The sequence below is a fragment of the Heterodontus francisci genome, chromosome 13 (assembly GCF_036365525.1).
Source record: "Heterodontus francisci isolate sHetFra1 chromosome 13, sHetFra1.hap1, whole genome shotgun sequence".
NCBI lineage: Eukaryota > Metazoa > Chordata > Chondrichthyes > Heterodontiformes > Heterodontidae > Heterodontus > Heterodontus francisci.
In genome coordinates, this window is record NC_090383.1 from 104284375 (window position 1) to 104311234 (window position 26860).

Consider the following 26860-nt stretch of genomic DNA (forward strand, 5'->3'; position numbering starts at 1 on the left):
TTGTGCTAATTTTACTTCATTATTGCAAATTGCAGGTGTTTACAGAGCTCAAACAACAACTCACATTTATAACACTTAATCTAAAGGAAAGCCCCAAAGCACTTCACTAAAAGGCACAAGGAAATGGACACCATTGTCATGAAAGAAGAGATTTAGAGGAGCGAACGAAAGCTTAATGATCAAAACGGGTTTTGCGAAAGTTTTTAAAAGGTGAACAGATCGAGAGGCGATAAAGTTCAGAGAGGGAATTCCAGACTGTAAGGCTGAGACAGCTGCAGGCTCTGTTGCCAATCTTTGGACAAAGGAAAGGGTGGGGAATGCACAAGCCATCAAAATCAGGAATGGAGTGCACAAGAAGAGATCAGAGGTAGGATGTGGCTTGGTTGTGATATATATAGATGAAAATAAAGATTATAAATATAATACATTGGAGGACAGTGAACGAGTGTAGATCGAGGATCGAGACGATGGCTGAGTAGGATTTATTGTGAGACGGGATGAGAGAAGCAAGGTTTTGGACAAGGTGGGGCAGGCCAGCTAGGAGAGCATTGAAATATTTAAGTTTAGAGGTGACTAAGGATTGGATGATAGATCGCATCAACAAGAGGTGGAGGTAGGACCAGAAATGAGAGTGGTAGTGGATGTGGAAGAAAGTATTCTTGGTGATGGAAAAGATGTGGGGTTTAAAGCTCAGCTCCGAGTGAAACCGTATACCAAGATTGCGAAAAGTCGAGCTCACGCTGAGGGTTAGCCAGAGATGGAAGTAATTAGAGGCAGTGAAGTGGTATTTATGCACAGCCTGAAGATGCCTTTGGTCTTCCAGATGTTGAGCTGCATGAAGTTGATTCATCTTGGCCTTGATGTCGGATAAGCAGACTGGCAGCATGGAAGCGGTTAAGAAGTATGGAAGAGAGGTACAGCTGGGTACAATGTATGATATGAAAGCTGCAGCTAATGTCATTGAGGGGCACCATCTGAAGAAAAAAAAAGGGATGCCAAGGATAGATTCTTTGGGAACTATGGAGCTGATGTATTGGAGAGGGAAGAGGAGCCATTGCCAGAAATGCATTTTGTTGAATTCTGCAGAAAGGTTGAGCAGCGATAATGCATTACGGTCCCATTCACAAACAATACATCATTAGCCAAGGTTGTTAGCTGATAGGTGGAAGCCAAACTGGAGCATGTTATGGGAACAAGGGTACAGAGGTAGAAGACATCATGGGCACAAAGACCTTAGAAGGGAAGGGAGATGGACGAATAGTTCAGGAGTAGGTTTTATGAAAAAGGTGGTTTTCATAGGGAGAGAAGGTGCATGAGGAAACAAAACTATTGATGTCAGCTAGCATAAGCTCAGAAAGGAGAGTTGCATGATCAGGAGTTGCTTAGAAAGGGCATCGTGGGAGAAGGAAATAGAACTCCTTGACTAAGTGAGCTTGGAGAGGGCAGAGAGAGAGATGCTAGAAGGTCGGATTTCAGGGCTAGAATGGTTTGGAGTCTGGGAGCAGTTTGAAGGATGGCAGTAAGAGAAGGTGGCAGTCAGCTCCATCAATGATTTCAGCCTTACAAGAAGAATTTTGTGTTTCAGATAAGTTTTGGGAGAGGAATTTAAGTTTATTGAGGAAGGACCAGAAGTTTGTGCTTGCCCTCCAGGATGACACAACTATTTTTCCCTTCAGAAATGCATTTTCTCCTTGGGAATTAAATAAACATCTAACTCGAGTTGAGGATTGAATGGTGTGGAAACGCACAAAACAAGTTTGAGAATGCTTACTCCAGCACAAATCTGTTCATATTTTGGCATCAATTAGACAGCGTCGCCCAGAGAACCACAAAGATTAATGCATTTGGGGTACACTTCTTGCTTGGACATGAAGATATTGCGACAAGAACTTTTATCCTTTGCTATGCCTGACTCTGAATGCTTGATGAGTGAAAAACGGAAAAGAATATTCTCTTCGTCATTAAGAAAATTCTAAAATCTAAGAGCTTTATTTCATATACTTAATATATTTCAACAGGTCAACATACTGGCTACCACCTAAAGGCAATATAAAATATAGAAAATTTTGGCACAGAAGGAGGCCATTTGGCCCATCATGTCTGTATCAACTGAAAAAAAGCTATTCAGCCTAATCCCACTTTCCAGCTCTCAGGCCATTGCTTTGTGGTTATGGCACATAAGGTGTATGCCCAAGTGTTTTTTAAATGTGATGAGGCTTTCGGCCTCTACCACCCTTTCAGGAAATGAGTTCCAAACCCTCCATCCTCTCTGAGTGGAAAAAACATCTCAATGCCTCTCTAATCTTTCTACCGATTTATTTTAAATTTATGCCCCCGGTTATTGACCTCTGCTAATGGAAATAGGTTCTTCCTATCCACTATATCTAGGCCTCTTCTAATTTTATACACTTCAATTAAATCTCCTCTCAGCCTCCTCCATTCCAAAGAAAACAACCCCAGCTTATCCATCTTTCCTCATAGCTAAAATTCTCCATTCCTGGCAACATCCTCCTATCTCCTCTTTACCCGCTCTAATTCGATCATATCCTTCCTATAATGTGGGGACCAGAACTGTAGTCTAACTAGTATTTTATACAGTTCCAGCACTAACTTCCCTGCTCTTGTATTCTATGCCTTAGTAAACAAAGGAAAGTATCCCATATACCATCTTAACTACCTGTCCCATTGTATTCAGAAATCTGTGGACATGACTACCAAGGTCCCTCTGTTATCAACAATTCTCAGTATCTTACTATTTGTATATTCCTTTTGCCCACCACCAAGGATAGGCTGACTGTCTGAAATTATTCAGTCTATCCCTTTTTAAACAATGGTACAATATTAGCAGTCTTCCCATCCTCCAGCACCACACCTGTAGCCAGAGAGGATTGGAAAATGATGGCTAATGCCTCTGTTAGTTTCTCCCTTGCTTCTCTTAGCAGCTTGGGATGCATTTCATCCAGGCCTGGCAATACTTTCAAAAATGCTAGACCCCTTATTATTTCCTCTCACTGTGTTTATCCCAATATTTCACATTCCTCCTCATATATAATGTCTGCATGATTTCCCCCTCTTTTGTGAATTCGGACATACAGTATTCATCAAGAACCTATGCCCATGTATTCCATCTCTACACATAGGTTACCTTTTTAGTTTCTAATTGGCCATACTGTTTCCTTAGTTATCCTCTTGCTCTTTATGTATTTATAAAAAATCTTTGGGGCTTCACTGATTTTACTTGCCAATATTTTTCCATGCCCTCCCTTTGTTTTCCTAATTTTCTTTTTAGTTTCACCCCTGCACTTTTTATACTCCACTAGGCTTTCTGCAGTGCTGAGCTCTCAGTATCTGACATAAGGTTACTTTTACTTTTTTTCCTGATCCTACCATGTATGCTCCTTGATATCCAGGGGACTGTAGATTTGGGAGTCCCACTCTTTTTTGAGAACCCTCACTATTTCCTCCTTGAATACTCCCCACTGCTCTGCCACTGATTTACCTCTAAGTAGCTCTATCCAGTAGTGGAATCACATCTCAGCTGAGGAAATAGGCCTTTCCCCAGTTCAGAACTCTTGCTCCTGGTCTAGCTTGCCCTTTTCTATAACTATACTAAATCTAATTGAATAATGATCATTACCACTGAAATGCTCTCCCACTGACTGACACCCTTTCACTATCCAGCTTCATTTCCTAAAACTAAGTCCAGAACAGCTCCTTCCCTTGGGCTTGATATGTACCGGCTGAATGCATTTTAAGAATTCTGCACCTTCCATGCCATTATACTGATTCTATCCTAGTTAATATTAGGGTAGTTGAATTTGTCTACTATTACTGCCCTATTGCTTTTCCACTTCTCAGAAACTTGCTCTTTTATCTCCCTTGGACTGTTTGGGGGTCAATGGTATACAGCAAGCAGTGTGCTTGCCCCTTTTTTGTTCTTCAATTCAACCCATATGGCCTCATTTAATATAAAAGCAAAATACTGCAGATGCTGGAAATCTGAAATAAAAACAAGAAATGCTGGAAATACTCAGCAGGTCTGGCAGCAGCTGTGGAGAGAGAAGCAGAGTTAACGTTTCAGGTCAGTGACTCTTCTTCAGTTCAGTGTGGCCTGCTGAACCTGCTTAGCCCACCTAAAGAGAGAGAGGAATCTTTCAATATTTTTTGCCTATTGTTTTCCAGATTTTTTTTCTTTTTGCCTCCCCATGGAGATTGCATGGCTCCTGCGGTTTAGAAAATATCCAATCATGATGCTCTAAACACCATGAATGCCTGTCAGGCTGGTGAATCAGTTTATCTTTTTCTGTGTTTTGTAAATTTGTATGATCCAGCAAAATGAGTCAGGTGGAAGACCTGCCTTGCTGGAACTCTACCCCACAGAGGAGAATTTTCCAACAAATTATCAGCCTGGCCCAGTGGTAGCACTTTGCTTCTGAGCCAGAAGGTTGTGATTTAATGCCAGGGATTTCAGCAGCTAATCTAGGCCAATGTAATGGACCATTGCACTGTCAGGAAGTGCTGTCTTTTGGATGATATGTTAATGAGAGGCCCTATTTATATGTTCATGGCACTAAAAAGTGGGGGAGATTTCCCAGTGTACTAGCCAAAACTTATTCCTCGATCAACACTTCTAAAAGCACATTAACAGGTCATTTATCTCATAGTTGTCAGTGCGACCTTACTGTGTGCAAATTGTCATGTTTATCTGTTACAACAGTGTCTTTAGCTTAACTAACTTAGTTAACATGTTCCTTTTATTCACAACATTGCTCATCTCGCTCTCGACCACTTCAAGATTCACCTCCTCTCTGCTATCCTTTCTTTCAGTAAAGACTTGAGCTGACAAAGGGTAGCCATGACCATCTCAACACAAAAAGGCTCAACTAGCTGCCAGTGAAGATTGGAGGAACATCATTGCAAAGTGCCCTACCATCAACATCCTGGGAATGACCTGACCAGAAGTTTACCTCTACCAGCTGTATCAACAATGTTGCTACACAAAGCAAGGTACTCTGTGACATTAGAGTGACAGCCATCTACATGGCTCAAGTGAACAGTGGGATAGAATACTCACCATTTGTTCCCTGAATGGATGCAGCCACCATGGCGCTCTTATAGCTTCATATCATTCAGTCAGAGCAGTTTGCTTGATTGGCAGGCTGGCTCTGGACTCAATGTCCACTCCTTCCATGTTTGGATATTGTGGCTGCAGTGCGTACTATCTCCAGGATGCAAAGCAGCAATTTAACAAGTTTGCTTGAACAATAGCCACAATTTCTACTACTAAAACAAAAACAGCACCATCATTGATTGGATCACCATTTCATTTATGTATTCACGAGCCTTGAATTTACATAATCTGAAGTAAATTGGCATCCCTTTCATTTCCCTGCTTGTGCTAAGATATGCTCTACATGGACACATGTACCATTATCAGTTTGTGATGTTACATCAATGATCGGATGCCTCAACATGGTACTGCAGCTTCATTTCACTGAGGTGCAGTACGCCAACGGCAATCATTTCGAACCAGTGATCTTCTGTCCTCCTTTACAACTGCAGTTCACTGAATCCTGCAACAGGTGGTGCTGTTCGATCATATTTTTTGGTCTTCGTGTCTTGTCTTGAAATTAATCTTTTATGAGGCAACAAGGCAAAAAACTTGAATCGTTTCCCCATTTTCTCAGGGTTCATTATTATGTCATAAGCATCGATTAGGTCTTTGCATGTGGCTGGGCCAGATGCGTTTCTCAGCAGTGCCTGGAATGAGAAGAGAACAGAAGGAGGAAAGAAAAAGTCAGCTACCAAACGACGTAGTTGTTGATTTAAATTTCCTAGGCTGAGTACAAAACTACAAATATGTGTAAAAACGTAGAGATAATTGAATATACCCAGCATATGTTGGCTAACAATACAAGTAACTGTGGTGTTTTCTACACTACTAAACTACTCCACACATCTTATAAATCATATGGCAGGGTCCCTGATCATCTGTGCTGCTCTCGACTCCTGATGTTGTTACCACAGCTCCAGCTAAGGTAAAAGATTCAGACTTGCCTGCAACATTAGGAGTTGAGAGCTGGCACATGGGATACAAATGACAAAAGTAGGAGTACATAGACTTTGAGTCAAAGTGCTTGGGTTTTGTGCTAGCAGCTACAGATAGTGGTTTTGGGCCAAAGCTCAAGTCTTCCTAACAAAGTAAATCTAGTCATAGGTTCTTTTGAAGATCAGGCAGTATTCTGCTAACATTCACTGCATGTGCATTACTCATCAGATCATTGTTAGATTGCGTAGTGGCAGACTTGTAACTGCAATGCCATCAATTTGGTGTTAATTTACACAGACACCAGTGTGAATCTAATACCCAAATGGTAGCATAACACCGAAATGCAAATCATCACATCCTACGTACAGTCTGGCCAGGGTCCTGCGGAGTGGCAAGCATTCATGTTGCATCAAGTCCAGTATAAGAACGAGGAGCTGACACGATGCTAGCAACTAGCCACATTTAATAATAAAATAGTACAAATCAATCTTCAAATAACCATTGGACCCATCTAAGCAAAATACTTCAGGCTGTCGGCTGATTTTACTAGAGTTCCGTCCCCTCTAGAAAGTAGGCAAGAGTTACATTTACATCTTACTCCTGTCAAAAATGTCCGAAAAGAATTACTCTGAAATGGGGTAGGCATTATGTCTGCAAACGAGGCAGCCAATTTTCACTCTAATCTCTGCCCAGCAAGTGAATGACCAGTTAATTTGTTTTGGTGGTTGAGGACAGAAAATTGGCTAGGACACTGGTAAAATTTTTCACACTACTTTGAATGTTACCATGGGATCTTAAACATGCACCTGAACAGGCCTGAGTTTGAGTGGTTTGAGTGTCATATTCAAACGATGCCACTGCCATCAATACAGCATTCCTTCAATACTTCACCGCGTATCAACCATGTGTAAAAGAATGCAAGCCCGGGAATGGGACATTTTGACTGCTACCATGTTTACTGTTACAAACAAAGCGGGAGAAATGCACTGTTAATTCAGTCCCACTTATAAAATAAATCAGTTTGTCACATTCTGGTAGGAAATTCTTCAGTTGGGTGAGGTGTCCCAGAGTCAAATAGTCAGATGCCACTCAAAATCTCTCCAGGCGAGGTTGATGAACAGTCTGTGATGGGTAGGCGTTCAAGGCAATTTGGCTACAGCAGGCGTCACATAGGTCTTTCAGCAGGGGTGTAGCAACACGTCTGCTTAGGACTCAGCAGCAAGGATCCAAAAGAAGTAAACCTTCCTGAACCGATCACATAACCAGACAGACAGTGTGTCCCCCGTCATTCCAATTGTTGCTCTGAGGAGGTCAAAAACCCATGGTTGGCTTCCTTGAAACTGCTTGCTTTTCCTATTCTTGTATACAAAGTCAACATCCAAAAATTTCAGTTTTTTGCAGGTGTCCATGTCCACTGAAAATCCTTTTTTCTGTTTTTTTTTAAAACACACAGAATTCTAAGATTTAGTACAAAAATAAATGGCAGAGCAAGCTCGAAACGCCGAGTGTCCTACTCCTACTACGTATGTTCCTAACAGTTCCTCCCTATTTACTCTGTGCAGACCTTTCGTGACTTTGAATACCTCGATCATATCACCTCTCAGCCTTCTCTTCATGCAATACAGTCCCAACTTCTCCACCCTATCTTCATAACTGAAGTTCCTCATCCCTGGAACCATTCCAGTGAATCTCTTCTGCACTCTGTCCAATGCCTTCACATCTTTCCTAAAGTGCGGTGCCCAGAACTGGACGCAATACTCCAGCTGAGGCCGAACTAATGTCTCCTTGCTTTTGTACTCAATGCCCCTATTAATAAAGCCCAGGATCCCGTATGCTTTATTAATCGCTCTCTCAACCTGTCCTGCCACTGTCAATGACTCATGCACATATACCCCTAGGTCCCTCATCTCCTTCAGCCCCTTTAGATTTGTACCCTTTATTTTATATTGTCTCTCCATGTTCTTCCTTTCAAAATGAATCACTTCACATTTCTCCGTATTGAGCTTCATCAACCACTAGTCACCTTCGCCTGACCCACCACCCCCCCCCCCCCCGCCCCCCCATTATTCCACCAACCTGTCTATGTCCTTTGAAGTTCCACACTATCCTCCTCACAGTTCACAATGTTTCGTATCATCTGTGCCCTGTACACCAAGGTCTGGGTCATTAATATATATCAGGAAGAGCAAGGGACCTAACACTGATCCCTGGGGAACTCTACTACAAACCTTCCTCCAGCCCAGTAAACATCTATTAATCACTACTCTGTTTCATGTAACTCAGCCAATTTTGTATCCATGTTGCTACTGTCCCTTTTATTCCATGAGCTATAATTTGCTCAGAAGTCTGTTGTGCAACACTGTGTCCAATGCCTTTTGGAAGTCCATGTACATCACATCAATAGCATTGCCCTCATCAACCCTCTCTGTTACCTCTTCAAAAGACTCCAGCAAGTTAGTTAAACACAATTTGCCCTTAACAAATCCGTGCTGGCTTTCCTTAATTAACCTGCATTTGTCCATGTGACTATTAATTTTGTCCCAGATTATTGTTTTGAGGTTTCCCCACTACCAAAGTTAAACTGACTGGCCTGTAGTTGCTGGGCTTATCTTTACACCTTTTTTTGAACAAGGTGCAACATTTGCAATTCTCTAGTCCTCTGGCACCACCCCTGAGTCTAAGAAAGACTGGAAAATTATGGCCAGTGCCTCAGCAATTTCCACACTCACTTCCCTCAGTATCCTTGGATGCATCTCATCCAGTGCCAGTGCTTTATCAACTTGAGGTATAGACAGCCTATCTAATACCTCCTCCTTACCAATTTTAAATTCTTCTAGTATATTCATTACCGCCCCCTTTCACCGTGGCCTGGGTAGCATCTTTTTCCTTGGTAAAGACAGATGCAAAAGTATTCATTTAATACCTCAGCGATTTCCCCTATCTCCATGTGTAAATCCCCTTTTTAGTCCCTAATTGGCCCTACTCCTTTTACCACCTTTTTACTATTTAGATGTCTATAGAAGACTTTGGGATTCGCTTTTTTCTTAGCTGCCAGTCTCTTTTCATACTCCCTCTTTTTTCTCTTATTTGCTTTTTCATTTACCCTCTGAAGCTTCTATATTCAGCCTGGTTCTCCATTGTATTATCTACCTGACATCTGTCATAAGCACACTTTTTCTTCATCTTAATCATTATCTCTTTTGTCATCGAGGGAACTCTGGATTTGTTTGTCAGACCTTTCCCATTCAAGGGAATATACCTTGACTGTACCTGAACTATCTCATCTTTGAAGGTAGCCCAACGTTTAGCTACTGTTTTTTCTGCCAATCTTTGATTCCAATTTATTTGTTCCAGATCCATTCTTATCCCACTAAAGATGGCTTTCCACCAGTTATTTGTTCTTTGTCCTTTTCCATAGCCAACCTAAACCTTATGATACAATGATCACTGTCCCCTAAATGTTCTCCTACTGATATCTGATCCACTTGGCCCACCTCATTCCCAAGAACCAGATCCAGCAGGGCCTCCCCTCTCATTGGACTGGAAACATACTGCGATAGAAAATTTTCCTGAACACACTCTAGGAACTCTTATCCCAATCTATATTCAGATAATTAAAGTTCCCCATTACAACTACTCTAGAATTCTTCCACTTCTCTGTAGTTTCCTTCCACCAGTTGGTGGCCTACAGACTACACCAAGCAATGTAATTTCCCCTTTTTTTGTTCCTTAGCTCTAGCCAAATAGATTTTGTCCTTGACCCCTCTGGGATATCCCCTCTCTCCAGCACTGTATTGCTTTCCTTAATCAATACTGCCACTGCTCCCCCTTTTCTTCTTTCCCTATCTTGCCTGAACAACTTGTATCCAGGAATATTTAACACCCAGTCCTGCCCTTCTTTGAGCCAGGTCTTTGTTATAGCCACAACATCATATTTCCACATCAATCTGTGCCCGTAACTCGCCAATCTTTCATCTCCTCAGAACATCCCACAATGCTTCACAGCTAATCAACAATTTCGAAACTTAGTCACCATTATGATTGCGAGTAATCTCCGGATTACTCCCATTACCAGGCATAGGTGAGTATAAAAATAGGAGGATAAAGCAGATGAATGCGTAGCTGGAAGGAGGGAGAGCATTAGATTCTTGAGATATCGGGACCAGCTTTGGGAAAGACGGGACCTGTACAGCCCGGACGGGTTGTACCTAAATAAAGCCAGGACTGAGATCCTTGCGGGGCGATTTGCTAGTGCTATCTAGTTGAACACTTTAAACATTATATACAGATTACAGTCAACACATTGGCATTGATCTGCCTTTATAAAATCAGGCTCCCACTACACTAATAGAAATTAATCTGAGTTAGGTATTGGAATAGGGAACAAAAACTACATATAGATGAAAAATAAAGATCACATCATTAGTGAATGGACATCTAAACCATCCTTACATAATATCTTAGTCCTTTATATACCTACACAATTCTGTGTTATGGAAAAACAAAGCTTGTACAGTAACATTGATAGTTGTAGAACAGCATCAGCTTGATGACACAAAGTATTGTATCTATTTAGCATTTCTAAATTCACTTGTAACAGCCCTTCAAAACACTCCCACAGGGGATGCTGAGGCCAAGTGGGCCCACATCAGAGATGCCATCTATGAGTCAGCTTTGACCACCTACGGAAAATGTGCGAAGAGAATTGCAGACTGGTTTCAATCTCATACTGAAGAGCTGGAACCTGTCATAGCCGCTAAGCGCATTGCACTGTTGAACTACAAGAAAGCCCCCAGCGAGTTAACATCCGTAGCACTTAAAGCAGCCAGAAGCACTGCACAAAGAACAGCCAGGCGCTATGCAAATGACTACTGGCAACACCTATGCAGTCATATTCAGCTGGCCTCAGACACCGGAAACATTAGAGGAATGTATGATGGCATGAAGAGAGCTTTTGGGCCAACCATCAAGAAGATCGCCCCCCTCAAATCTAAATCAGGCGACATAATCACTGAGCAACGCAAGCAAATGGACCGCTGGGTTGAGCACTACCTAGAACTGTACTCCAGGGAGAATGTTGTCACTGAGACTGCCCTCAATGCAGCCCAGCCTCTACCAGTCATGGATGAGCTGGACATACAGCCAACAAAATCGGAACCCAGTGATGCCACTGATTCTCTAGCCAGCGGAAAAGCACCTGGGAAGGACAGCAATACCCCTGAAATAATCAAGAGTGCCAAGCCTGCTATACTCTCAGCACTACATGAACTGCTATGCCTGTGCTGGGACGAGGGAGCAGTACCTCAGGACATGCGCGATGCCAATATCATCACCCTCTACAAAAACAAAGGTGATCGCGGTGACTGCAACAACTACCATGGAATCTCCCTGCTCAGCATAGTGGGGAAAGTCTTTGCTCAAGTTGCTTTAAACAGGCTCCAGAAGCTGGCCGAGCGCGCCTACCCTGAGGCACAGTGTGGCTTTCGAGCAGAGAGATCGACCATTGACATGCTGTTCTCCCTTCGTCAGATACAGGAGAAATGCCGCGAACAACAGTTGCCCCTCTACATTGCTTTCATTGATCTCACAAAAGCCTTTGACCTCGTCAGCAGACGTGGTCTCTTCAGACTACTAGAAAAGATTGGATGTCCACCAAAGCTACTAAGTATCATCACCTCATTCCATGACAATATGAAAGGCACAATTCAACATATCGGCACCTCAACAGACCCCTTTCCTATCCTGAGTGGCGTGAAACAGGGCTGTGTTCTTGCACCCACACTTTTTGGGATTTTCTTCTCCCTGCTGCTCTCACATGCGTTCAAGTCTTCAGAAGAAGGAATTTTCCTCCACACAAGATCAGGGGGCAAGTTGTTCAACCTTGCCCGTCTAAGAGCAAAGTCCAAAGTACGGAAAGTCCTCATCAGGGAACTCCTCTTTGCTGATGATGCTGCTTTAACATCTCACACTGAAGAGTGTCTGCAGAGTCTCATCGACAGGTTTGCGGCTGCCTGCAACGAATTTGGCCTAACCATCAGCCTCAAGAAAAGGAACATCATGGGACAGGACGTCAGAAATGCTCCATCCATCAATATTGGCGACCACGCTCTGGATGTGGTTCAAGAGTTCACCTACCTAGGCTCAACTATCACCAGTAACCTGTCTCTAGATGCAGAAATCAACAAGCGCATGGGAAAGGCTTCCACTGCTATGTCCAGACTGGCCAAGAGAGTGTGGGAAAATGGCGCACTGACACACTCGGACTTTTGTGTTCTGTATCAAGCCTGTGTCCTCAGTACCTTGCTCTACGGCAGCGAGGCCTGGACAACGTATGTCAGCCAAGAGCGACGTCTCAATTCATTCCATTTTCGCTGCCTCCGGAGAATACTTGGCATCAGGTGGCAGGACCGTATCTCCAACACAGAAGTCCTCGAGACGGCCAACATCCCCAGCTTATACACACTACTGAGTCAGCGCCGCTTGAGATGGCTTGGCCATGTGAGCCGCATGGAAGATGGCAGGATCCCCAAAGACACATTGTACAGCGAGCTCGTCACTGATATCAGACCCATCAGCCGTCCATGTCTCCGCTTTAAAGACGTCTGCAAACACGACATGACGTCCTGTGACATTGATCACAAATCGTGGGAGTCAGTTGCCAGCGTTTGCCAGAGCTGGCAGTCAGCCATAAAGGTGGGGCTAAAGTGTGGCAAGTCGACGAGACTTAGCAGTTGGCAGGAAAAAAGACAGAAGCGCAAGGGGAGAGCCAACTGTGTAACAGCCCCGACAACCAATTTTATCTGCAGCACCTGTGGAAGAGCCTGTCACTCTAGAATTGGCCTTTATAGCCACTCCAGGCGCTGCTCCACACACCACTGACCACCTCCAGGCGCTTACCCATTGTCTCTCGAGACAAGGAGGCCAAAGAAGAATAATCCTAATATGTAACAAGAGAAAAAATTTGGCAACCGAATAGTACATTTTCTAATTCTGGCTTTCCACAGTGAAATTGTGGAGCGGTAAACAATTGAGCGAAGAAATAACAGCAAATAATGACTTGGGAGAAAGAACTAGGAAAGTGGTCTTTCTGAGTTCCACTAACTTGTCGCAAACCTCTGAAGACCCCATCAGCTCCCCAAACAAATCAGTGCTTTCATTGACAAAACGTTTTTCACATAGAGGAACAGAAATACTGTCCTACTGGATGAAATCTGATGCATTTGAGGATACTCTGGATCCTCTTGTGTTCCAGGAAGCTCAGCTTGAAAATTCAACAATCTCGGAACTTGCCAAGCATCCGTGACAGCTTAGGAAAAGGTCAAGAGAAGATAACTAGGGGAGACGGTGGTGTCGTCGTAATGTCACTGGGCTAGTAATCCATAGGCCTAGGTCAATTCCCAAAGGGACACGGGTTCAAATCCCACCACAGCAGATGGTGGAATTTAAATTCAGTTAATTAGTAAAAGTCTGGAATTGAAAGCTAGTCTCAGTTTCATGGCATCATTACTATAATTGATTGTTGTAAAAACCCATTTGGTTTACTAATGTCTTTTAGGGAATGAAATCTGCCGTCCTTACCTGTTCTGGCCTACATGTGACGCCAGACCCACAGCAAAGAACAAAGAACAGTGCAGCACAGGAACAGGCCATTCGGCACTCCAAGCCTGCGCCGATCTTGATGCCTGCCTAAACTAACACCACCCGCACTTCCGGGGCCCATATCCCTCTATTCCCTTCCTATTCATGTATTTGTCAAGATGTCTCTTAAACGTCGCTATCGTATCTGCTTCCACCACCTCCCCTGGCAGCAAGTTCCAGGCACTCACCACCCTCTGTGTAAAAAAACTTGCCTCGCACATCCCCTCTAAACTTTGCCCCTCGCACCTTAAACCTATGTCCCCTAGTAACTGACTCTTCCACCCTGGGAAAAAGCTTCTGACTATCCACTCTGTCCATGCCGCTCATAACTTTGTAAACCTCTATCAGCAATGTGAATGACTCTCCTCCGAAATGGCCAAGCAAGCCACTTAGTTGTCAAGGACAATTAGTGATGGGCAACAAATGCCAGCCTTGCCAGTGATGCCCACATCCCATGAAAGAAAGAAAAACTTATCCAGATCAAAGACACAAACAGACAGAAATAATCTCAGCCACAGCATAAAAAGAGAGAGAAACAGAACTGTTGACAACATCCTACCTGAAGTCTCACATCAATGCCCATGTTCTTCAGAAACTGATGCTGTGGAATTGGTCCTAAGGAGGTCACTTTACCCTCCGTCATTTGCCGAAGGTAGCTGAAATCAACATCTGCTGTCAAGTCTGCAGTTCCAGGTGCTGTGAGCACATCATGTAGCTGATGCCCACGAAAACCCTTTACAAAATAATAGCTATTAAGCATAGAAACATTAAGAAAGATGGTAAATACATTCAGAAACTTTGGTGCATAAATGTTGCTCTTTAGAACAGAGAAGTATTGACACAGAAAGCAGTCAATGGTTATCTTCTAACCAGGCTGAAAGTAAAACATGGGCTTTTATTGGTCAGTACTTGAATGATATCTATAGAAGCAGCCAGTGCAAAAATATACTGGTTTATTTCGGGTCATTTATAATTCATCAATTTGCAAATTACCACAAATAAAATGGCAATATAAACTCCTTTAAGGATAAAAGTTTGAAATAAAATTCAGTTCATTAGGACTGAATTAATCTTTTAAAGAAAGTCATATTATCAGCATGCCTTTCTGAAACAATGAGCTGAAAACAATCTTCTTGTCCTCACTTTAAATCCTTTCACACTCCTGCAAACAGCTGAGTGTACAAAATGTTAAATTATTTTTAAAAATGGGATGATAAGTAGTTTGTCTGCATATTTGATTGGCCTAATAGCTTGTAATATTCTATGATTGAATATCTAAAGCTGACAGTATGATGACTGCCTTTGTGTTTTACTGAGATTTCTGGGTGATCTGTTTCTGCTAATTGTGCAACTAAGAGGGAATACTGCAAGTTGATACATCAATGACTTGATGTACTTGCCTCATTTCAACTATGTCCATTAAATAGAACACCGATGCAATTATCTGGGACCATTATTTCAAAAACTAAGCAGAAAAAGGAAGTCATATTATTAATTACCTATTAATAAGGGTTAGATTTTTAAAAGGGGGGTTGTGATTTTGCAAATATATCAGAGCGAAACTGCAACATTAAAATAAAAACACAATGTAACTTGTGATAGGATTCAAATGTTATGACAGAATGTCGCAGAAACATCTGTTACATCTACTGAAGTTTTTTTTAAATTACTCTGATAATATCTCGAGTAGTTATAGATAATAAAACACATAATTCCTACCTGCATTTTTCAAAGCCCATGCCCAATATGAGAGGCACTTAAACAACTTAAGATCAACATCAACTCCCAAAGATTGTGTCCCCCCAACCATTTACATATATAATTACTTCAAACAACAGTTTAAATCAAAATGAGCTACATCTTCAAACAACGACTTGTATTTATGTACAGCCTTCAATACATCCCAAGAAACCTTCACTCCTAACACTTTCAAATGCAAGGTGGCATTAGATCAGCAACAGTGTATAGGAAATTGTGTAGAAAACCACTGGTGTCACATTACATCATGTTGATGTCTCCAGTAAATACTCAAAAGGTCAGCATGGAACTTCAAAACTTGAAATTAGGACTCCCGATTCAAGAAAATTCATACCGTCAACTCAGTATCCAAATGCCAAGAAACCCTTTACAATCACACAGTAACTGGTTTCTACTATATAAACTTGGAAAACTTGAAAATAATTGTTACTAGCCATTGTGGTTTTAATTATTGAAAATTCAAACATTTTAATAATTTTGGAAAATAATGAGGAATAATCCCCTTGGAGGTCAATATATAATTGCTGTCTTTTCAGTCTTAGTTTGGAATCTCCTTGGCAGCAAAAGTAGGTCAAATTTATTTTAATAAAAAAAACCTACTGCTATGGACCATTTCACTCATCAGTGAAATGTCTGTTGAAAAGATTGTAGCTAGCCTGAGGGAGTGTCACATTTTGAAAATTATTTTATTTACTAAATGGGACAAGTCAATAACTAGATATAAAAGAGTCTAACTTAATGATATTTTACATAAGTATAGATTATATATTTTTCATTTAAAAAGTATTCAAATCACATCACCAACCATTCACATTGAGGTCAATAATAATAATCTCTCCACGACTGGGTGGCGGGGACGCAGGGGAATTATAAATCAGGAAACTCATCATAAACGTGCGATGCACACACCTGCAGCCATTTCTACTGCAGAGTGTAGTGTTCCATGCGTGTCTTGAGGAGTCAGGACACTATTATAATATTAAACTCAGTACAATTGGGAGCCCGATTTAAATTTAACAGCTGCTGGCTAGGAGTTTCCCATGGCTGGGGAAACCCAGTAGCTAAAAGGAGAGGGGACAGCTGCCTTCAGAAGACACGTGCTTTTTAGAACATTCCTTCTGGTACCTCAAGCAAATCTTTAGCCTCTCTTCTCCCAATTGTGGCCACTCCTTGCTGCCAAAATTGGCGGCCCCCTCCCCCTACCAACCCCCAATTTCCGGCCTGCCCGGCAATTGGCTGATAGTCCCCCACGCCCTTCCACTGTCTCTCACCCAGTAGTCAGCCAGTCTGTCAATCTGGTCAGCTGTTGCGCTTCCACCCCTCCCCGCAACTGCACTCTCACCACATTCCTGTAAATATCTGGCTCATTAAGTCTCTGTACTACATAACAATCTAGACTGACACTCCAATGCAGTAGTGAAGAAGTGCTGTGGTGTCGGAGGTGCTGTCTTTCAGATGAGATGTTAAACTGAGACTCTGACTGTCCCCTCAGGTGGACCAGATCCTGAGGCACTATTTGAAGAAGAGCAAGGGATTTCTCCCTGGTGTCCAATATTTATCCCTCAACCATCATTATTAAATTAAAAAAATTATCTGGTCATCATTACATTACTGTTTGCGGGAGTTTGCTGTGCACAAATTGGCTGCTGTGTTTTCTACACTACAACAGTAACATTAACTTCAAGAAGTACTTCATTGGCTGTAAAGCACTTTGGGAAGTCCTGAAGACACAAAAGGTGTTTATAATTGCAAGTCTTTCAGTTTATCTTTTTCTCTGATCAACTATTAATGACTAAGGCTTATAGTAATATTTATTAATCAATATTAACTGATCCAATTGACAACTTTGGGCTTGGCTTAGATTGAGTCATTCAAGTACCCTTGCAGTAACATATTTTTGAAATTTATCATCTGTGGGCAAATAACACCTGCACTGGTTAAAAAACTGAATGATTTGAGGTTCAGTCACTAAGATATTAACAGAATACTATGCTGATCTTGTGTTGGCATCTATTATAAATTGTAGCATTCATAGCATGAATTTACATACAACAATCTTTAAAAAATCTTTTAACTATTATCACTGCCTCTCCTCAGACAAAAAAAAATTAAAATACTCAACCAGATCAGTAGTATTAAGCACAAAAAAATAATCGCATTCTCCATTTTTATTTCAATGCTATAGCAAACAATGTCAAAATATGAAACTCATAGCATACAAGATTCACATCTAACAATAATACAATCCAGATTAGTAAAGAAAAGAAATTGCCAGGCTGTGGCAGATATCTGGGCGATGATTACAGTGTGATGGGAAACCTACGATTCTAAAGGCTTGTTAAGAATATGCTTCATTGAACTTACTCTAAATGTGTCAGTTTTTGTTCCATTATGGCCATAGTCAACTATTAGCGCTGCTCCCCCGTCTTCAGTGATTCGACTGGCTAGACTCTGGATGATGACACCAGCCTCAGGGCAGATCTCTAAATGGTCTCTTTCATCATCTCTCTGCTTGGAAAGAAAAATAAAGACTTCTACTACAGGGCCAAAGAAGAAATGTAGGAAATACTGAGTAGAACAGGCATATTCAGCTTCCAAAACACAAAAAAAAACTCAATAAAGCAAACTGTTATTTTAATCTTTTCTGAACAGGCATCAATAATCCTGATTAGTTACAGTAGACCAAACTCGTACAATAGGTTTCCCAACACAGTGATGTGGAAAATGGGAAGAGACCCTGTAACGTGTATTGTCTTATGTACTGAAGTAACCTTTTTCTTCACATTTGTCTTGTCAGACACTGTGGTGAACTTGTATGTTAGCTTCTCTAAACCTCCAAAAAATGTCCATTCACTAACCCTAGCATCCCAGTCTCTACATTTTTGTGATAGAGAGGTTTCATTGTAGCTCTTCTATCTTTTAACATTGGTATCTGAGGTTATACAAATAGCCTTTAATGGATTAGAGCAATTACAGAACTATGTAAAGGAAAAACTTATTCCAGAGTATTCTATATTCTAACTGCAGCTCTCAGATAGTTTAATTAGTTACTTATATATTCTAATTTCATAGTCATCCACTTAAGCAACCGCCCCCTCCCCAACCCAAACAAATAACTTTTCAGTGCCGTTCACTATTTTGCAACAAAGTTGGGAATGCTCAAAATGCTATGACTGGAGGTTAGTTGGGCCGTCCAGATGCAACATAGGTTCATTCTCTCCAAAGGTTCGTTCTTGCCTTTGCTTAGCTACTCTACCCACTAACCCATCCAAATCTGAAGAGCAGACAGTGGAATTCTAAGGGAGAACCATGAACATCACCCTTCATGGCATGGTGTGTTTGCCCATTTCAGTGATAGGTTACAATAAGGTATGACAGAAAAAGCAAATCCAACACAGAAATAACTAGATTTTCTGTTCCTCCCACTGCTTTGTACAATAAACATGAAGAAGTAACTACTGTACATGAGTTTCTCATTCAAGGATTTTTTTTTTAAACTGGATGTTTACACCATGAATTTCTGCTGGGATTCTTCCATTTTGCTGTAACTTTGACTGAAGTTTGGCTGAAATCCTGTTTACGCAGGAGGGGCTCTGAGGAAATTCACCCCCTTCGATTCTTAAAAATTGAACAAACTTAGAACAAACACTATATATAGTGGTGCAACATTTTTTTATTTCACCTGAATCAATGCTTTGGAAGCCAAAGTGGCATGAGGTGCTAGAACAAACCGAAGTTTTTTTGGTGACTTTGGTTCAATGTCAATCAGTATTTCACGCCATCCCTGCTTGGTTTTCTGTAAGTGATGGACATTTAGTAATTACAAATTCATAATGGCTAAAATTTTAAAAATGCAGAACTCATATTTTATTGCATGCTAATAGTTAATCAATTTCACCAGTCTTTACCTCACTGAACAAAATACAATATATCCTTTGAAAAGCAGTCTTTTTTTTTAATGAAAGCATAAGTGAATACTACAGAACGCACAACATTAGTTGTTTACTTGCCTCATATTTTACAAGTAAACGTAGCATAATTGCTGTGATGAACTGCATTGTAGTCCCGAAGTTAATGGGAAATCTTGAAAAATCCATGAAAAATTTGAGTAATTTCCTTAACTACAGCTGTAACTAATAATTTGCCTGTTAGCGTGGATTCAAACTATGAAACTGACATTTTAGTGAAATAATTAGAAATTGCAGTAGTAGTTAGTACTGCATCAGACTCTTTGAAACCGTGACCATATTGTATATACACTGGTATTGCTGTACCCCAAGTGATTTGCAGTTACAGTATCACAAGTACAGGACTGAGGTGACAGCCAAAAGTGCAATTATACTGCTATTTTAGAATTTGCTTCTTTGTAGCCAGCTTCCTTTATAACAGCATAATATCTGATGGAGTCAAGACCAATATTATTTTTGTTTCATACGTGAGTTCATTTATTTACACAAACAGGTTTGATCCAAATTTTGTAATCTTTGGGTGTAGTGTGAGTAGAGGACTTCAGTTAAAAAAACACTTCAGCAAACCTAAACATATTTGAGTCTCACAATAACATTGGTTAGATTTTTCTTGGCTTGGTTAAAAAAAAATCTTTCATTTTTTTCTATTTGGCCTCAGCGTCCCTTGGTCACGAAGGGAAAACTAATTCCTAGTACTAAAGTTCTGAGGGTGATTGGAAGAGTTCTATCACATGTACCATCCCTAACTAATCAGTCCATTTCCACCCCCTCCCCCTCGAGGTGAAGGAAGCTACTTGGAGATCAAAGGAATGAAATGAGGAACTGAACCTGTGAAACAGATATAGATCAATAGTCAGCAGTATGATACAAGATCTGATGCTTTTACCTGAAACTTGTGGATTGGAAGTACATCAAAAAACTCATGTGCAAGATAAAAGCTGAAACCTGTAAAAGAAGTGAGTATTGATAGATTGACACATTTGTACACATTAAGAAGACAGAAAAAATATTTATGTACTTCAACAATTTTTTTAATTGATTGCAATTGTGGTAGGCAGAACGTCTTTCTGGCTTGATGGCAGCATCCGTTAGGGGAAAATACCACTCGTGCTGCAGTGTGAAACGACTTGCTTCACCTGTTGCTCAAATTTTTGAGATACCTTACACTTCCAGGGTAATTTGAGGTAGAGTGGGCACTTTTCAGGTCCGGAAGTGGCACCCTTAGGCCCATTCAATAGGCAGGTTACTGACTGAACTCAACCAGCCCGTACTTTCAAAATTCAGAACACAATGTATAACATTAGATGAGCTTCCACAATTGGACAGCACTTGCTGAACAATCCCGAGTGCGCTAAGAATTACACTAACAACCAATTTAAGATTATCAGTCTGGCTTGCATGTGGCTCACTTACACTTGTTAGAAGCTATATGTATTGGTACGCAGGGAACTGTCCTCTGCAGGCAAAAGGACCATGTCCAGGCATTGCGCCCTTTTTTGAATCAAACAAAAGCATGGGACAATAGTTCTGTAGTGCATTCTCCATGGCAATGCCTCGACCAATCAGTCAACTTGCCAACCAATCAGCACCCCTTTTCACATGCAGTATAAATTGCTGCTCCCTTTGAAATTGGGCATTCTTGTGTCTGTCCTGATGAATGCAAGATAAAAGGTTTCAACAACATGGCTCTTTTTTCAGCAATACTCATCTTCCTTTCTTCCTCTGTCATACTTTGGTATTAGGCAGAGCCTTCACATTTAGAATTTCAATTTTATTTTTTATTATGTTCTAAGTTCTTCTAGTTTCTCTTTTATATTTTACTTAATAATGGGATAGTCTCACCTTTAGGTACATCCTGTAGATCCCTGTACCAGGAGATTGGAAGCCCTGTTTTGGTAGTACCTGTTTTATAAATTGCACCACTGGGATCATGTAGTAAATGCTGCTCTCCTTCAGTCAAAAGCTGCACTTGAACTTCACCAAGTTTTGTGCTCACTTCAACCAGATGCACTGAAGTTTCAGATTCATTCAGTACAGATCGGAGTTGGTTGAAGACCTAATTGTCAACAAAAATAGAAGTACAAATACAGATTAATTGGTAAAAGTTTTCTATAGGAAGTGCATCTTAGAATCGTAGTGTGTTATGAGAGTGATTTTTTTTTAAAGTATGTTTTTAAGGACTCATATTTAAATTGTGGAAATGGATTCATTTGGAAATCTGAAGAAATGCTGGAGTCATTAAAAGGATACTTAACTGTGAAAACAATTACCGGTAGAATCAAGGAGTACGTAAAACAACCTTTACTGGAGATCTTAAGAGGCCTTAAGATAAATAACAACAGAAACCTTGGACTAAGGGGAGAGGTTTACAGAGAAGCCACATGTCAAGGTTTATGGAGGTCAGGAAGTTGACTTTATGTTTGGGGTTTAGATATTGTTTTCAGTTCATTTGGGGTGTGAACTGTTTTGAAGATAGTTGAAGATCAGCCTGCCAAGGGAAAAAGCACCTAACTCATCTCTTTCCTCCTGTCGCTGAAAAAAACCCTGCTATTCAATGCGATAATCGAAACCCTCGATGCCACATTTCTCCGGAGAAACCGGGAAAACCCTGCCAGATTAATTCTCGCGCTGTCTGAAAAGAACTGCTCCAGAAAAGATCCCAGTGACCTGTAAATGCACTTGGAGACACCAGACCAAAAGAGAAAACTGACCTCTTTCCATATCTTTTTTTCTCTTCAAGAATTAGCAAGGATTTGGCCAAAGTATTCTTTTGTTGGCTTTTTTTTTGGTAACAGAGCTCTGCAGAGAGATTTTTCTATTCTTTTCAGTGTGTGTGTGTGTGTGAGCTTGCATGTGGGAGATTTAAGAGGAATTTTCATATTTCAATCTGTGTGTCAATGCTTTGCTTCGTTACTGGATAAATCTTGTTTTTATCATAAACTGATTTGTTTATTAAAGAAACCTGGTTGGTGTATTTTATTCTGGGATAAAGAGTAGAGTGTATGATTGACTGTATCGGTAACTGGGTAAACATTTTAAAAATATATGTTGTGACATGTGGAGAAGTGGGACTAGAAAAGACAGTGCACTCCTCCCACCTCGGTCATAACAAGTGTAAGACAATAAAATGAACCCAAAAGTGTTTATTTGGTGACTGCCCTGCCATAAGTTTGTTTCTTTTTTGTTTTCTTCCTCTTTGTTTCAATTTTTATTGTTGTTCCCAATCCCTGACTCAGAAGTAAAGCTAATGTGCTGCATAAAAACAATGAAGATTCTTTTGAGATTTCACATGCCTCTGGCAATCCCATGAATTGGACAGCTTTGAAAAATTCCTTGCTGGTAAACATTCCTTTTTGGATATCCTGCAGTTAATGAGAATCCCTAGAGAAATGGTGGTAATATTTAAAGCAACTGACTAGACAGTTCAGGCGAAGTACACAACACCATTAAGTAGCAATGTTTGCTCAAAGTATTGAAGTAGGTCAAAGAGACATCAATGCTTAATAATTCTGGACCAAGAATGTATAACTCGGCAGTGATAAATCAACACTTTCTTTTTTAATACATACATAGTAACAAAAGGGCAGTGTCAGTTAGATTTACATGATGTTGCTATCTGTTGAACAACCCTAAAGCACACATAGTGACATATTAAATCCTGTCATTAGTGCATTTTTCAACATTGAAGGGTTTCACCAGCCCCATGGCAAAAAATGACCATGTTTCCTATAAGCATCCTTTATATCAGAAGAATTGTATTTAACTAAAATAATAAGGATTTCAAATAAATTAAATATTGGAAGTGTGATTTCCACAACAATGATGATATGTTTGATTCTGTTCTCAACAATAAATGTGAACCACTAGAAAGTATATGGTTTACATTTTTCAAAGCATGTTGAAATTAAACTGTTAATACAAGAAAAATAGGGGAAAATAGTTAATAGAGTATTTACTAGTGTAGGAATATTCACAATTGTCAAACACTTAGTCATAACACCACGGGCTTTTGGATGAGTTAAAGAAATTTCTGAAGGCCCACTAATATACAATATTCTATAATATATTTAAATTCATTATGTAAAGTACTATAAAAGAAGCTATTAACCCAGACCCACCATTAAAATATATTTAATTATTTTCAGTATAGCTACACTGTATACAAATGAAAATGATTATTAAAATCCCTACATTAAAACACATTTAGACGTCTGCAAACGCAACATGAAGTCCTGTGACATTGATCACAAGTCGTGGGAGTCAGTTGCCAGTGATCGCCAGAGCTGGCGGACAGCCATAAAAGCGGGGCTAAAGTGTGGCGAGTCGAAGAGACTTAGCAGTTGGCAGGAAAAAAGGCAGAAGCGCAAGGGGAGAACCAACTGTCTAACAGCCCCGACAAACAATTTTATCTGCAGCACCTGTGGAAGAGTCTGTCACTCTAGAATTGGCCTTTACAGCCACTCCAGGCGCTGCTTCACAAACCACTGACCACCTCCAGGCACTTACCCATTGTCTGTCGAGACAAGGAGGCCAAAGAAAGAAGAAAACACATTTATTTTTCATCTAGATAAAAAATGGAAATATTCTTAAGCAAATTAATGCTTTGATATTTAAGTTTGTGCATTCATGGTTGACAATGGTTGACAACTTACCCTTAGAACATCACTTGTTAAAGTACCCCTGCCAGGCCCAAGTTCTACCAGTTGAAATGTCTTTGGTTTACCAGCAGCTATCCACTCACTTACGCACCACACTCCAAGTAGCTTGAGGTGAGGAGAAAAATATTTTAGATAACTCTTTAATTTAACCAGTGCAATCTAGATACAGGAATTACTAAATCTCTAGTTGCTACAGTAAATTAATATACTGAATAGTACAGCATTACCTATTACTAGTGAAAAGAGCTGAAGAAATGCAATGTCCATATCAACGTAAACACTTCAAAGTATATTATTTAAACTTTAAAAGGGTAGCACACCTACACCACCAGAACATCGGACTCTAGCTAAAAGATCAGCACCTAACCTACTTTTACACTTTGGCTTCCTCTAGAGTGAGTACATTATCTACCTTGAAAAAGCTGTCTTTGGATGGTGGAAGGACAATGGATTAAGTTGAGGGATGGGTCTATTCCCACACTGCTCTAACAAATTTCCTGCTGGGTTGACTGAGCAGTAGTATTGACCAACCCTCTTGTGAACACAGATGCCCTCCATTAACCCAGAGATATAAAAGGAAGCAGGAGGAAAATACCCACTCCACAGTAATATAGTTGTGATGGTCATAATATTCATACCAAACCATTCTAATAGTACATAAACTGGTGATCATTCCATGACAGGTTACAATATAAAATTATCCAACCAAATCCTGCTTTCTTACAATGAAATAGTTCTACTAATGGTCACTATCCATTTTGTACAAGTTACAGTGGGAAAATAGCTTTCCTGTTTTGATTTTTCACAGTTCTAACAGAACCAGAATAAGTTATACAATGCATTTTATAGACTTACTTCTCCAAAGATCTGACTAATCTCAGGTGATGTAATGAAGTCTCCTTGTGCTCCGAGAACATCCCTGTGTTGATAATATCCCTGGAACAGATTACACCAATAATTGCAATTAATAATGCCCATTAAAACACACACTTTGCTGATTTACATAATTATGTTTTAAGAAACATGCAGTATACCAATTATAGGAGGAAAACTGGTCAGTAACTGGACTAATATAGGTCTAACTAAAGAAAAAAAGACTTGCATTTATATAGTGCCTTTCACGAGCTCAGTACATCTCCGAGCACTTTACAGCCAATGAGGTACTTTCAAAGTTTAGTCACTGTTGTCATGTTGGAAATGCAGCAGCCAAATTGTGCACAGCAGGATCCCAGAAACAGCAATGTGATAATGACCATATAATCTTTTGTGATGTTTGATGGAGGTTTTTTTTTAAATTATTAATTTCATGGGATATGGGCATCTCTGGTGAGCCCGTCCCTAATTGCCCTTGAGAAGGTGTGGAGAGCTGCCTTCTTGAACCCCTGCAGTCCATCTGATGCAGGTACACCCACAGTGCTGTAAGGGATGGAGTTTCAGGTTTTTGATCCAGCGACAATGAAGGAATAGTGAGGAGACTAGGGATAACTCCCCTGCTTTTCTTTGAATTAGAGCCATGGGATCTTTTACATCCACCTGCGAGGGCAGACAAGTCCTTGGTTTAATGTCTTATCTGAAAGTTGGCACCTCCGACAGTCCAGCACTCCCTGCACAGGAGTGTCAGCATTAATTTTTGTGCCTGGAGTGGAACTAGAACCCACGACCTACTGACTCAGAGCTGAGAGTGCTACCAACTGAGCCATTAAGCATTAAAATAGTAGTCTATTCCAAAGGTAGTAATTTTTAATAATCAATGATGAATTACATACTGCGACAGGATTAGTTAAAACTTCCCTCATATATTCTGCTACTGAAATTGGGCCTGTTGACTTTATTTTTGAAATCAGGTGCTTTAGCATTCGAGTATCTTGGTCACTTTCTTTTGTACTTTCTGATATTCTGGAGCATGACCTCATCCATTGACCTGCACATAATCTTTCACATACTGCAATAGAAAACAAGATTGAAGCAGCACTCCAGTTATATACACAATGCAAATTTTACTCGTGATAAATTAAATCAATGCCACAGATTAACTTTACATTTCTAAAATCCGAGTCTGACAATGTGAGCAATTATAAGGAAGAATCATCTAGAAAATCAGCAATTCTGTTTTATTTCAAGTGTTAGAAAACGCATCATTTTATTTTAAGGCTGGGAGAATTGACAACTTCTGCTCAACCTAACTCCAAAGGATTGAAACAACTGTCCTCATTTGTAGTTGACATGTAACCAGAGCTTTCCACAGTCGAAAAATATTCAGAATGATAGTTACAATCAGTAAGATTGACGCAATTAGACACGTGGCATTATTTATTTTAAAAGTAACATGCGAATCAGGATTAAGTAACTCACGACAACCTGTCACTACTACTGTCTGACAGTTGGCAACGCTACACCCTGACGTCTTACTCTACAATAAATACCTGGAAAGCCTTTTCTAGAAATACTGGAGGAAATTCCTCTACATAAGTACTTCAGTCCCAGAAGGAACCTCATCGTGTCCAGTCTAATCATTCCCGCATCTAATCTCGATGGCAGACAGAAAGCCGAGAGCTACCTGCAGCTCGTTAACAAGGCTGAACTTACCGCAATCTTTGACCTGCAACCTTTGCTAGGTCATATACGCTAAGTAAAGATTGCTGTTCTCCAGATCAATAAAGGATATGTTAGAATTATTTGGTGTATTAACAGGGTTGAAATATTTCATACAGATTTATTATTTGAAAACGTTTTTATTTTGTCTTCTGTTTTGAATCCGTTTTGATTTTTCTAATCAATGGGTTTATCAA

The 26860-nt window shown here is 40.4% G+C and overlaps 1 protein-coding gene across 2 annotated transcripts; it reads right to left on the reverse strand.

The window, feature by feature from the left end:
• Positions 1 to 5306: 5306 nt before the first annotated feature.
• On the reverse strand, positions 5307 to 26665 carry ndufaf7 (NADH:ubiquinone oxidoreductase complex assembly factor 7). 2 transcript variants are annotated; one of them, XM_068045313.1, is made up of 10 exons: positions 26495 to 26665; positions 25838 to 26013; positions 24927 to 25007; positions 24066 to 24176; positions 21256 to 21469; positions 20300 to 20358; positions 19128 to 19241; positions 17810 to 17953; positions 14247 to 14420; positions 5307 to 5760 (listed from the first exon to the last, which is right to left on the reverse strand). In XM_068045313.1, exons 1-10 carry the CDS (start codon positions 26583 to 26585, stop codon positions 5551 to 5553), a joined length of 1374 nt encoding a protein of 457 aa, XP_067901414.1. In that variant the 5' UTR covers positions 26586 to 26665; the 3' UTR covers positions 5307 to 5550. The 2 variants fall into 2 exon arrangements, with proteins under 2 accessions (XP_067901414.1, XP_067901413.1); XM_068045312.1 differs by having other exon boundaries at positions 17810 to 17956.
• Between the last annotated feature and the right edge of the window lie 195 nt (positions 26666 to 26860).

Bases quoted from the DNA above. Each gene is read 5' to 3' on its own strand.
- ndufaf7 (XM_068045312.1), bottom strand. From the start codon at position 26,585: ATGATTAGACTGGACACGATGAGGTTCCTTCTGGGACTGAAGTACTTA. The intron at 24,177-24,926 runs GTAAGTCTATAA...CCTCACCTCAAG, and splicing joins TTAGTCAGATCTTTGGAGAA to CTACTTGGAGTGTGGTGCGT. The intron at 19,242-20,299 runs GTAAAAGCATCA...CATCACTTACAG, and splicing joins TTCCAATCCACAAGTTTCAG to AAAACCAAGCAGGGATGGCG.